Source organism: Squalius cephalus, assembly GCF_949319135.1.
Source record: "Squalius cephalus genome assembly, chromosome: 16".
NCBI lineage: Eukaryota > Metazoa > Chordata > Actinopteri > Cypriniformes > Leuciscidae > Squalius > Squalius cephalus.
Window position 1 is genome coordinate 9,101,228 of NC_137137.1, and position 14,650 is coordinate 9,115,877.

General features: G+C 38.7%; 1 protein-coding gene across 1 annotated transcript; it reads right to left on the reverse strand.

The window, feature by feature from the left end:
* Positions 1-883: 883 nt before the first annotated feature.
* dmrta2 (DMRT-like family A2) lies at positions 884-3,643 on the reverse strand. The gene is made up of 2 exons (XM_079897965.1): positions 2,854-3,643; positions 884-2,442 (listed from the first exon to the last, which is right to left on the reverse strand). The coding sequence occupies exons 1-2, from the start codon at positions 3,314-3,316 to the stop codon at positions 1,589-1,591; spliced, it is 1,317 nt and encodes a 438-aa protein (XP_079754091.1). The 5' UTR covers positions 3,317-3,643; the 3' UTR covers positions 884-1,588.
* Between the last annotated feature and the right edge of the window lie 11,007 nt (positions 3,644-14,650).

A 14,650-nucleotide genomic window follows, 5' to 3' on the forward strand; every position in this document is an offset into this window, starting at 1 on the left:
TTCGGTGTTCTTCGCTTTGCAATGTCGGACTGTAAAATAATTATGCGGACTGTAAAACACCGAACTAAATAAAAACTGATTCGGAAAAAAAAAGGATCGGGGCAGAGGAATTTATCTAAAATTTATTGAAACACTATTTATGTAAATATTAAACAGACCGAGAGAATGGCATGTGTTTTCATGCACCTCATCAAATGTGCATTATGAACATTGGAGTGCTCGGTTTCTCCGTTAAATGAAGGCACACTGTCAATCCGACACTGCTGTTTACACTGTTTTATCTGCGGGGAGAAAGTAAACACTTGAGCTCTGGCGAGGGGATTATGTCTCCATGGCGTCGCGCTTCAATAGTGCAGCTAGGCTATACACTCCGCGTGCACGCGAAAATACAGTGGACTCCTGCTTTGAGACTGTCTCTGTTTAGAAGCTTTCGAGAAGAGCTTAAAATATCATCTCTCTTTAGCTCACTGCAGATACGACTGTAAAAAAAAAAAACTGTATACATATTGTTCTGAAATTATTAACAATAACAACTTTTAAAATATTTAGCAATTGCCTTTTGAAAATATACCTATTTATGAAGTAAAAGTTTTGTTAAAAAATCATTATTAATTTTGTTAAAATGATTTATTATTGTTGTTGTTAGAAATTGTTTATTATTGTTAAAGTTGGTTAGATATGCAAATGTGCATTTAAATATGCCACAATGGGCCAAATGATAGAATAAAAGTAAACAGATCAAGAAACTATTTTAATGCATAAAACAAGCAAAACGTAAGAATAAAATAACATTTATTTTCTGCAAAATTTACACAGAGAAATGTACACGTCTCAACTCAGCAATTTCATCCAACAAACAATCGTTTTACATCTTTTTTTAGATTCCTTTTGATGATTTTTTTGAGAAAATGACTTTGACAAATATGACTTTATCATCAAGAAATGCAATATACATTATTTCGTCGTGTAAAACACAATATATATCACTCACAAAGGGAGCACAAATGTCTACTTGAGCCAGTAACCATATTGCATCCAAAAGAACTTTGTTCTGTTGAATAAACATGGCACGATTTTACAGACACCGAGCAGAAAAAAGATGGAATATAGACTTTCCACAATAACAATAATGCTATAGAACAGTCCCTTTTTTCAAATGATGAAGCAAATTATTCTAGGAATTGTACGATCATCACACGAGGGCGTAATCCGTTTGGTAAATAATCTAAATGGATTGTAACAAACGTGAAGGATTTTAAAATACACAATTTACATTACTTGAAAATACTATGGTTACTCTGCTAAAGGTCTAAAATAATTCACCCCCGGGTCATTTCGCGCTGCGGCAGTGTCAGTAACGCCATCCAAACTACTTTAACCTTTACACGTAACCATTTTCTTTTTTGATTAATCACAAACTTCAAAGAAGCCACGACCACCAAACACATTTTTTTTTTTAACCTGGTGATTAAACTAGACATAGCCTATTTTATATACAGAAACACAAGGCCTCCCGAGTCTTTAGGGATGAGGAATCTTCAGGTCTGGGAGTCTTAAACACTTTTGTCTACATTTGGAAAACACTATCTCACTGTTTCTCTTGAGTGTTATTGACTAGAGGACCGTACAGTCCATTAGTGTAGCTCTGATCTTTATGCAAGAGAGTCCTGTCCCTGATCAAGTCACTGAAGGCATAGTCCATTGGCGGCCTGAAGCCCAGTGTTGGCATCAGACCTGTGGTGGAGTACGGCATGAAGGCCAGGCCTCTGCTGTGAGCCGAATATGCCAGGCGGAGTGGGTTCAGGCCCAAATGTGTGCTGAGAGGATACGCGCTCGGGTCGGAACCAAAGTGTGGCGCATTGGGTTGCAGAGGGGAGAAGGCAGATCTATTGCTGAGCGTCATGGTTCCAGGTAACACAGGCCGCGGGGTGGAGGACATGTGTGACTGTGCGCTCTGCAGCATGCGCTCCGCAGTCCAGGGCTCCTCTGGGCCCTTGGCTTGGCCGCTGTTGTTGAGGATTTGCTCTATGGCCTGCACCACATCTTTGCCGCATCCCTGGAGCACAAGCTCCAGGACGCTGCGCTTGTGGTTGGGGAAAACCCTCGTTAGGATGTCGATGGCGTTCATCTGTCGCGATGCTGTGGAGGAGGGCGAGGGCTCCTGGTCGTCTTTATCCGTCTCCGAGCCGGAGTCTGAGCCAAGTGGACTGATGGAGCCTGGCGTCTCCGAGCCGTCTTTTAACGGTTTGGCTATCGGGGAACTCACGAGGGACTCTCGGTCACCGTTTTCCGATCCCGAGCCGTGACGCATATCTGGAGACGACATTCCTGGAACGGATTCGGTGTCTGTGGATACGGACTTTCCAGCCGCTTGCTGTGAGGTCATCGATCCTGATAAATGCGTCTTGGTGAACAACTCGAACTTTTGGATGTTTGATTCTCCTGAAATAGATTGATGCACGTCAATAATTGCCATACACGAATAGCTTCTTTTTTTCTTTTTCTTGGATTGTAAGTAGGCTAGATGAAATGAATATTTATGAGAGTGAAAGGAATTCAATTTAATGAACCTACACCGTACTGTATGTTAAATATGCCATTCTTTGAAAATAAATTTCAATGGCACTTTGCAGCACAATAGGTTCTTAAGTTGGATAGATTCAAAAAGTTCTTGATGTTTCATTAAAGGTTCTTTAGATCAACATATTGAGTTCTGTATAACATTGCACAGCAAAAAAAAAAAAAAAAAAAAAATACATAGCCTACATGATTTTTCTATATAAATTCTAATCGGAACCTTTATTTTTAAGAATTTATATATAGGCTACACGTGAATAGAATTTATCCACCTACCAGAGTTTGTTTCGTTGGTAACTGGGCCAAAGACCTCATAGTTTTGCCGGGGAGGTATGATGCCGTTGGCAGCGGCCAGGGCTAGACCCTCTGCTGTGCCATAGAGCAGCTGAAGTTCTCTCGCCTCGTTCTCCTCCTGCGCCTGCTGTCTGCGGAGCGCAACCTGAGCGGCCATGACGCGCTGTCTCTCAGCGATCAGAGTGCATTTGGCACACATGCAGTCCTTCCATCTGCAGTAGCGCTTATGGCCCTTCAGCGCAGACACCACCCCGTGGTTCCTGCACCGGGCGCACTTGGGCGTTCGTGGATACTTCTCCGTAGCGCGAAGCAACAGCGGCGGGCCCCTCAAGAGGCTACTGGCCATGGAAACCGGTATGGAGGCGGAAGCGGCCGCAGCGGCGGCGCCCGGATGAACCTGCGAGCCTGCCTGGGAGGAAGGTGGGATCTCTGGACGAAGATCCATATTCTCCGAATCAACAAATAGTCGATCGATAGGTTAAAATACGTGCGCAGCCGAAGTCTTCGATTGGAGATGTTTCATAAGCATTGGGCAGAATCGATACCCGGCGAATTTCTTCAGCTCAGCACTTGACGAAGAACACAGCCCTAATGCCAATGTCCAAGAAGAGATCAGAAAACACTTGTGACTGCTTTCACCGCTTTCCAGTGAGTTCTTCAACTTGTTGCGCGCAGTCCACAAGCAGCCCAAACAAACTGTTTCTTTTAGAAATCAAACTTTCGTTTGACACAAATAAAATCAATTTTTAAAAGACAAAAATCCATCGAATGCAATGCGAAACTAACTTTAAACTCAATGATCAGCCGAGAGTCTGAGAGAGCAGAGTTTGCTGCTGGAGCCAGTGTGAGACACTAACTTCCTCGAGAGATCTTCAGTGGATACAGATCCCTCTCGATCTATTGTTGCGCCCACGTTTTCATTAGACAAATTTGACAACAATGTGGCGCCTGTCATTGGCCAAAGGGGGAAGGAGCGATCTGATTGGCTTGTCTCTTTTTCAACTGTGTCCACCTGCGTTCTTTTCTCAAATAACAAGCACCACGCAGAGCTAAAACATAAAACTTTTATCATAAGAAATTATTTACTAAAATACAGGCAATAGATCCTGTAAGACAATTGACTATTGCTACTATAGCCTATATTCTTTAAACGCATTGTTGAACGATTCGGAATTGCCGTTTAGTGAAAATAGCTTTCTAAAACGTGATCACGGGATTTTCCAGACTTTGAACAGCAAACAAATAGATTTATTTTCATTACAACTGAATTTCAGCCTAAATAAGTAACACATTTTTTAACTTTTGAAAGCCAAGATTTTGTTCTAAAGGTTTGGTGTAGTGAAGAGCCAGTGCCTCGTAGAATGACGTCAATATCGATAAACGCAAAACGGTAAGTTGTCACGCTAGATTTTAAGGGCAATTCGTTGTTTGTAATTGTGTTTGTAATTGTTTACTGTAAACATTGTTTCGTATTTTGAAAATGGCATTCGTGTGTAGCATTCATTTAGGACATAGGCTATCCTGAATTAAACACACAAGCTATTAGACTAAAAAATGTTCAGTGTATGCTTGGAATTTCTCATCGATTTAAACAGGACATGATAGTAGCCTAATTATCTGAGCTAAATTAACACTATTTTTATGTACCGCTTGATATGACATTAACAAGTCTCTCATGGTTTGACGTGATTGAAGGAATAGTATGTCAAGGTTTTGAAAGACTATCTGTTTCTCTGTATTATTTGTCGAACATCTATATAATTAAAACACTTTATTTCTCCTTGGCATCGTATTCTTTATTGTAAGCGCGTTTTTGTTGCTTAACCTTGTTTTTGAACATCGAACATATTTCATGCCTTTGACCATTTTATATTTTTCAACGATCTTCATAGGCTACTTTTAAAAGTTTACCGATTGTTCAAAATACGAAAATCAATAGAAAGTGCAATTAGAAATAGCCTAGCTATTATTATTGTTGTTTTATTATAGAATTAGACTATTTTATTGTATGATTCGAAAGGATTATTATTGTAGCCTACTAGCCAGGTTTTAAAATGCCAACGAGATTCCTTTGGCTTATTTTTGCAATGCTTTAATTTGTCTGTTCGTGCAGTATCATCGTATTTTAAACAATAAACAATTTTCTTTATATAGTTATCCAATATTTCAAGATTAGGGTGTCATAATTCTAACATTTTGAGCACTTTAAAATGCCTTTTGAAATAGCCTACTGAAAATTCTTTACTGGAGGATTACTGAATTTATTCCTATAGGCCTATTCATAATTTATTTAGGGTCTCTTTGTACACTGTTCCATTTATATATATAGTAAAAATATAAATAAATAAAAAATTGTTAAAAAATTAAATGTTGTTCGCTTACATCTGCTAAAAAGCATCAGGCGTATATAGCTGAATATTATTCCTTTTTCTTTCTGAATAAGTGGCTCAGCATTTGTCCAAAACTTTAAAGCAGATTTTTGTCATCTCTCGCTGTACGGTTCTCTCTGGTACCTGGACTTTGAATTTCAGGCACTCTTCGATAAAGTGATGTGGGCCTGCACTGTTTCCCATTGTTTACACACTCAATCACAGTAAGCAAATGCCATCTGTCCCCCCGCTGCTCTCATCTGCACCTTTAATTACCCAACCAGCACACTAATAGAGACGATATTAAACTAAAGCTTTTTGACATTCAAAGTCATTATCTCGGCAGCGATCAAACGCGACTGAAAATAGACATCCCGAGATCATTACAAAACCGCAAGCAGGCGTTGATTGTTCATAAACTGAGAGATGATGAAAGCACAACTCTGAGCAATTGTGATCTTTGACAGATATGAAAAGTAAGCCGGTTTTGTGTAGCTGTTCCTCACAACTTTCGAAATGTAACCAACACACATAAACTAAAACGTAACAACGTATAACAGCCTATATCTACTTAATGCCAAAAAATGAAGGTAGAATACCAACAAATGCATTTTTAAACATTAAAGCTCATTATATAGCACAATCTTAAACTCTGGTAGCCTGTTCACAATTAACTTATATTCTTAGCCAATACACTGATCTAAACAACCTCTAATCTAAACATTAAGAACTTTTTAAATCTCAGAACAACCACAGAGACAACTTTGATAGGTGGTTCTTCTCTAAAACAAGCACTGAAACCCCCTTTATTTTTAAGAGTGTAGGCTACATTTACTAATTCTGTTCATGCAGAACCTATATTTTTATGTAGTTTAAATAATGAATCCGTCCCTCAACACACTTTACTTGAAAAAGAAAACCTCTCCACTGAATGGGCGTCTCTGTGAATTCCAATTAAATGCCCCCGGGCAATTAAAACTGACTGTGGGCACTTAGGAAATTCAACATTCTTTCAACAGTTCATCAGACCTATGCATCAAAAACCCATACAAGGCTTTCACTCCCTTTAGAATCTGCACCGCTGACTGAGTTTTACACCTTTTTAAAGAGGCACAAAAGAGATGCTTGACCCGACATATGTAACAGCATGTCTCTGTTCCTCCAGCACCCCGGAGCGCTATTGTAAGGATCTTTCTCTCCGCTGATACCCGGCCGTAGCGCGGCTGGACCCGAACTGCCTCCCCGAGGAACTCCTGCTGGAATGGTTTGAGTGCGCAGAGCGCAGCAGAGGTTAGAGTAGCAGATAAAAAGGGGAATGAGGGTGCCGAGCGCGCGGGTTTTTAGAAAAACCAGTGTATTTACACGCTTCATCTCGTCTCCAAGTCCTCATTAGGTTGTTAACCTCTTGTTCACATGAAAAGCTGCCGCGCCGCGCAGGACCCTTGAGCGCAGCAATGGCATTCCCCTAAAGGCACAGAACAAAGCGCTTAAAATAACTGCGTTAAAATAAGCTTTTATTGGCTTACTCGGGATGGACGCTTGCTCGATGCGGTTTGCTTTAGTTTAAAAGATATTTTATTTTCAATAATTATTTATTTAGCCTATATAGCCTAAGTAGGCTATTCATTTTGAAGTGTAGGCCTAGCCTACTTATTTTAATTCATGCCCTTAATCAAGCAACCAACTTAGTGCATTTATATTATATAGCTTAATAAAACAAATTATTTCCTAGTGGATATTACCAAACAAGTTTATTTAATCTTCGTGGAAGACGAAATGAAACGCTTTCTACTTCATTTCAAATCTTAATGCAATCTGTTCGTGGTCTGGTGGGTAATAGTCTACACTATTTAGTTCAACACTGTAAAAAAAAAAAATGCTCTCTTAAATTTTTTTGTATACAATCAACGTGGATGTTTAAGTCATTTCAACTTAAATGACATTATACTGACTTTTAAAAAATGAGTTGAATCTTGTAGGGAAAAAAAATAGAAAATTCCTTTACTTATTTTGATAAGTTAAAGCAATGTAAAATACAGTAATATTCTTTTTTTGTTCTAACTGAAAATTGTAAAACTGTAAAATGAGAATCGACTTTTATCAAGGCGTCCTAATGTAACAGGCCATTTTAGAAAAAACAACAACAAAAAAACCCACTTATTACTGTATAGACGCACTTCACTTTTTACACCAAGGATGCAGAATCACCGATGACAGATGATGTGAGAGTTTGTTCAGGCAGCAGCCAATTAAAATGCGGCCTCCATCCATCCACATCTGCCTCCCTTTACAAACGAATCAAACAGAAAAGCAGGAACCCAATGAAAGAGCGCTCATTGAGATCACAGATGGAGTATAGGTTTTTGCAAGAAATTTGAGAAACACCATTGTCCCAAATCCAAACTCAATGTGGTCCCTCACAATGGTTCGGGCTTTGAGCTGCGCCGACTCAATTGGCCTTGTTTTTTAAACTTGAAGTGTTGAGCACAAAGACCGGCCTCCTAAATGTCACAACCGCTCCAAGTGGGGCTCTGCAGTGTGATGCTGTCTGAAAAAAAGAAAAAGAACACAATTATGAAGCAATAATTACTCTGCTTCTCTTCGCACGCCACTGCGCCCATTCAGGCCCCTTTAGCCCCATTTAATGCTTTATCCTCGTCCACGATAATCCGAATGCCACAGCTTTATTATTTTTTTTTCTCCCTTGCAGATTTTTTTATTGAGACAGGAGTGGGAAGCGGGGTTTGTGCTAACCTGGACAATGGCCGTGTCAACTTCCTTTCTGGACAACTTTTTAATATCGAAAGATTAATGATCAGTGTCACCGCTGAAAGCTGAACACTTCGTGAAATATTTAATAAATGCACCTGTTTTACCTTTTCTACAATTAGGCCTAGATTGTCACCGTTCATTTTACTAAGAAATTAATTAAGTCGGCTAGGTGTCTTAATTTAAATTGTGAAAAGCGAAAATTTTGAGATCGACATTTATTGACGTGTCAAAACTGGCGAGTGAACAATGACGTACAATACAACCGTAGCCTATAACAACAACACTGGTAAACAAATAAATACATTTTGAATAGCATTATACTATGCCTATGGACATTATTAATATAGCTCTGGTAAAATATAAAATATTTTCATTCAATGCCAAAAAAAAGTAATAAAAAAGAAATAGCTTGAAATGAAAATTAAAAACAGTTTATCCTGAAGATTTACCTCTTTGCTTTGAAAGACATGCTGACGTCTTAATGCTTCTTTGTATTCATAATTTATATGAAATCAGCAATCAATTCATATACTGGATGTTGTTTGTCTACACTGTAAAAAATGATTTGTTGACACAACTTGACTTAGTCAAGTCATCTTGTTGCATTGACTCAGTTAAGTTTAGCCAACATTAGGATTTAAGTTCTCTCAACTTGTATGTATTTGTTGAAATAACTTGCAGTAAATTGAGCCAACGTACTGTATCAATTAATAAGCATTTATAATTTTTAGTTAAGTCAACTGAGAAACATATTGGTTGAACTTAATTTTTCATGTTTTCACAACCATTAACCAAGTCTAATTGACATAAAATAGTCATTTTTCCTCAACATCATAACTTAACTATTTGAGTTTACTGGACTTCATTGCTTGCTTTAACAAGAAGTTCTAGATATCTATCTGGAACCAAATTTTTAATGAAATCAACAACTGCAAAACTGAAACTCTCAGCATTTATTTTTTTAAACAGATGCATTGCACCCAAAAGACACAGACACAAAGAATTATCTTGCAAAGATAAAAAAAACACCACAAGAAAAACCCTCACATATATACAGCTCACACAAACAAGTGCAAACTTCTCTATGCACAGACCCATCTTAGAGCCAAAATAGTACAAATAACTCTCCTTGTCATTATCAGATATTTTCATTGCAGGAACAAGTGTACATGAAGAATTCACAATAAGCGGTGTTAAAAAACTTCACAGATTAAACTGTTTAAAAACAGTGTCTTCAATTCCCACTCGTAGAAGCATGACAAGGAAAGAGCAAGCAGGACAAGGTAACAAGAATACAGTCTGTTTGAAAATCAAGAATACTAACGTTACACTTAAAACAATGAGATCTAAAATAACAAATGCTCTTAAACTTTAAAACAGTGCAACGATTTAACAGTAGCAAGAAGGAGAAAAGATTTTGTTTGTTTTCAGTCTTATCTCAGCAACTTGCTCTTCAAAGAGTGAACTTGAGTTCAAGAGTCTGATCCAACACCAATAAACAGGCGCTGTATCACTTCAAAAATGAATTTGAATTTCTTTGGGTAGTCAAGGTTTAATGCGTACACCAAGGCCCATCAGGTTCAGAAAAGCATTAGGTACATCACTCAGGTGACGCATTACCACTTCTTCCTCAATCACCAGGACAACGTCATTGTAGAACGCTGACTGAGGTTCCATCACATTTTCCACAACCAGTAGGATTCCTATCACCACACCCTTGATCACTTCCTCTTCAATGTCACTGGGCTTTATAGAATGCAAACAAAACAAGGTACTATTAGCCTACTTAAAACCAATTACACAAACAATTTACAGTCCCCAGACCCCTGCAAATTAAGAGATTTAAATTTTTCATTGTTTTGCCTTAAAGGTTTTAGCTTACCTCACATATCTTCATGAATTTTGAAGGTTTCTCTCGCATGTACCACGGCAGGCCAAGCAATGCTGCAGTCCTCATCCTTTGGTTTGTTGTCTGTAAAATAAAAGGATGGTTAAAGTACCAGCTTTATTGGTTCAATCCTCAATCCAATGTTTTTCTTTATTCGTTTATCCTTTCTCCCCCTCCCTCTGTCTTGTTTAAAAAAAACAAAAAAAACACACAAACATTCATTTCAAATTTGCACATTTACACTTGTACACTTTTGTTGTAATTTACCAGTGATGTGGTGCAACAACAGTTGTTTGTTATCTTTTTGTTCAGCACCAAAATAAGATTTAATAGTGGGTGTAACACGCTCATGGCACTTAAATCAGGAGTGTCTAAGGGTGCTTTCACACTGGCAGTTTAGTTTAGGGGGCTTTCACACTGGGCTCGTTTGTTGCGGTCCGAGCCCGAGCGCGATTGTTCCCGGCGCCCCCCAGCGTTGGTCTGGTTTCACACTCAACTTGATTCTATCGAACCCTGGTGCGTTTTTGGGCATATTACGTCATTGCAAACGTGCACGGCGCATGATAGAAAACAGAACGCGGGTCAGTATAATTCGGTACTATTATGCGCAGCTGAGTGAACAACACAGGTTTACTGTGTGTGTGTGTGTGTGTGTGTGTGTGTGTGTGTGTGTCGCATAAGGTGACCTTCTGCTGCTTGCAAACGGACTCTTTTGAGGAGACAGTGGATTTCCAAATTTGTTGCCCTGATTCCACGTGCTGTGCGCGAATACACTGCAGGCTCACTCTCGCTCATATCCAAGGTAAATCATCAACACTGTCATCCCTTACATGTTTTATTTAACTAAATACATCATAATCAGCTAAAACGCATGCGCAGGTCACTTTACTTCCTGAACAAGCGCACACCCGAGTCCATGTTGCTTTCTCATTCACGTGAACTGCAGCATGGTTCAGGAGCAACCGAACTCAGACCAGCGTTCACATTAGCGTTTTTTCATGCGAACCGTGCCCCATTCCGAACTAAACTGCCAGTGTGAAAGCACCCTAAGTTTAATTCGGAACGGGGCATGGTTCGCATGAAAAATCTCTAATGTGAACGCTGTCAGGCGGACCCAGGTGTGCACTGGGGTAGCGAATCCGAGACTACCTAGAGGAGGTGGTCTGAGTTCGGTTGCTCCTGAACCATGCTGCAGTTCGCGTGAATGAGAAAGCAACATGGACTCGGGTGCGCGCTTGTTCAGGAAGTAAAGTGACCTGCGCATGCGTTTTAGCTGATTATGATGTATTTAGTTAAATAAAACACATGTAAGGGATGACAGTGTTGATGATTTACCTTGGATATGAGCGAGAGTGAGCCTGCAGTGTATTCGCGCACAGCACGTGGAATCAGGGCAACAAATTTGGAAATCCACTGTCTCCTCAAAAGAGTCCGTTTGCAAGCAGCAGAAGGTCACCTTATGCGACACACACACACACACACACACACAGTAAACCTGTGTTGTTCACTCAGCTGCGCATAATAGCACCGAATTATACTGACCCGCGTTCTGTTTTCTATCATGCGCCGTGCACGTTTGCCATGATGTAATATGCACGCAAACGCACCAGGGTTCGATAGAATCAAGTTGAGTGTGAAACCAGACCAAAGCACTCTAAGTCTGCTCCTAGAGGGCCAATAATGTATTGCAGAGTTTAACTCCAACTCGGTTCAACAACACACCTGCCTGGAAGTTTGTAGTGATCCTGAACACCTTGATTAGCTGGTTCAGGTGTGTTTAATTGGGGTTGAAGCTAAACTCTGCAGGATCTTGGCTCCCCAGGAGCAGGATTAGGCACCCCTGCCTTAAATGAATTTGGGTTGTAACAACACTTTAAAGGATTTAAAAGGATAGGTTACCAAAGATGATAATTGTCATTTACTCACCAACATGCCACTCCAAACTCATGCAAAAATACCACCTAGGCCTTCCAAAAAGGACTTGCTCGTGTCCTTTGACACAAGCCTGGTGAATTCTTTGCTGATCTATAAAAACATAAATACATTTACAAATTTAACAAAGATGCCAGGATCTCAGTGACAGTATTAAAACATTAACAAGTTAAAACATTTTAATTTCACTCAACATGAAAGAACTGGTCATATAATCCTAGGATATTAAGTTTGCCCATATCTTCTAATAGAACAGCACTTGTTTGTGTCTACAATTGTTATAATAGGCATAAAAAAATCCATAAAATAATAGGGTCGTGACTTGATGACCATGGGAAAATGTGGGTCGAATTTAAACGAGTTGAGAACCACTGTTATAAAGCTATTTAAAACATCATTCAATGTAAATTATGCAGATAATCGTAATTAATAATCGCCAATTAAAATTTCAAGGGAATAGCCTAATCGAAAATTATGATTTTTGCCATAATCATGTAGCCCTAAAACATCTTACTCCCCAAATACAATGAGGAAAACAATATCAACATTTTTTATTTCTATGGCTGGGTGATGCATTGAATTATACTGATGATGTTGCTGTCAATATAAAAGTGAGCAATGCTATAAATATAGCTTTTATTATGTAAAAATGTTTTCTACAAATAACGTAATTCTGAATTTCATGATTCTTCAGGGCTTCACAGGTAACACAAATTACATATAAGTTTAATAATGTGATTATTACACTACAAAAAGTTATGACTTATATTAATAACTTACATCGCAAGTTACCTAAGGCCAACAGAAGACACACCGTTTGCACGTGCTCAAAACATTCATATGGTAGCCTATGTCATTTGAAAAAATAACAACTGGGTGTTTAAGAAATATAAGTCAATCGAGCATTTTTTTTTTTTTGTCATGTTAAACACAAATATGGACTGGCGGCGCTGCTTCAGATATTAACTTACTGGTTATTAGGCTAGGTGTTTCTAACGATTATGAGATCCGATTAAGAACACGCTAAAAAAATAACTTATATGTACACTATTTTATCTATTTATCAACATTAACTTATAATGACTACTTCTCTTTCTGCTCACGTCTCGACAGCAGCTCGGTGTCTCTGTCTAGCGAGCAGAAATTTGCCTGGCAGTGCGTGTGGCTCCTGATAAATAACGTTAATCGAGTTTGCCAAATGTGATCAAAATGTGCCTGGAATCAAAATACGGACGAGGTGCGCTAACGAAACAAGCCTAATTTAACATGAAAGAAAGCACAAATCAGGGTATACTTACTCATTTCATTATTTGCAGTCCACCTGTAGCCTACTCGTTCAAACGCGGGCTCCTTCTTCTTTTCTTGCATCAGCAACTTCTCGTGCAGAAAATGGCGATGGCGCGTCTGCTTCAAATTCGTTCAAATAGTACGTTATCATGACGTAGAGTTTCTGGCACATGCGCATTACACAGAAAGTTGATAGAACCTATGTTTTGTTGTTATATGAACACGTTATTTAAAGTTTTCCATTTCCCTTCAAGTTGAGGTTGTCATAACTCATCCTATTGTGTAGTGAGACACTGCAAGTTGACAGGACATGATTTTACTAGTCCACCTGACTAAAACTCAGAATCACTTTTTACAGTGTAGGACAAAATTGGGCATTTGTGATTCACTGGAAAATAAAGTATGTTGCAACTATTTCTGATACCAGTTTTTTTTACTTGTGTTATTTTTTGGGTTAAAATAAGGCCAAATAAGTGCTAGAAAGCCTACATTTGTCATTTACTAAGATCTAATCATTCATACACTGAACCTCATCAAAATATATAACTAAATTAAAAAATATTAAAATAGAATGATATTTCTCAACCTGCTGCTCTCATTTCTTTCATAACCAATAACCTAACAGAAACTCAAACCTTTTAAATTCAATTGTTCTTTTTTTAAAAAAGCAGTATTGGCTAGATATCTTTCTTTTATAAAAAATAACAAATTGGACACATAAATATCAAATTAACTAAACGTGTGATTAGGAAAAAGTGCAAACTAGAATTTTAACAATGCATCAAAGAGGGGAAGAGAATTTAATTCAGTTATTTAGAGACGCACAAAAAAAGGTTAATCGATTTAAAAGTTTAGGGCAAAAACAAAATAAGCAAAAATCTTGTTCCCTAATTGAGGAATCATCCCTATACAGTCAAAAAGAAAGTTCCATCTGCAGTCTGATCATCTTCAGGTCTCAACACCTAAAAGAAAGTAAAACTCGAATACATAAAAACTCTATTGAAAACTCTTGGAGATCCGTCAGGATGACTGAAGTATTTCTTTTAGTTGCAGCCAATAAAACTATTTCTGTTCACACCAACCCCTCCCGCCTCACTCACTCCATTCGCACACAATGCCCACCGCAAATGAGCCCCTTTTTCGGGCGACTCTTTAAGCCGCATAGATTCTGTTTCTCTAGCGTCTCTGAGAAAGTAAACTTTGAGTGACCCTCCAGGTTAGTTTAGTCTGGGATTTCAGCATCGTTGGGTGAGTGGATGCTGTGGGATCAGGAACTGCTTCAAAGAAGAGATCACTTGCGTCAAGAATTCTCTTCTCTCTCCAAGGGCCAGCAGCATTCTTGACCCTTAAAGACTAGTCAAACATTATTGAACGCTTCTTTTTGTTATAGAAGAATGGAGTCACCACCTGATGTTGCCAGAGGAGAATCTGTGTCACAGGAAGCCACAAAATTACTATTGTCCGTAAGTAGAGAGTTTGGGATCAAACCATGATGGCATTGGAAAATCGGATTCTTGATTGACAGCAGCTA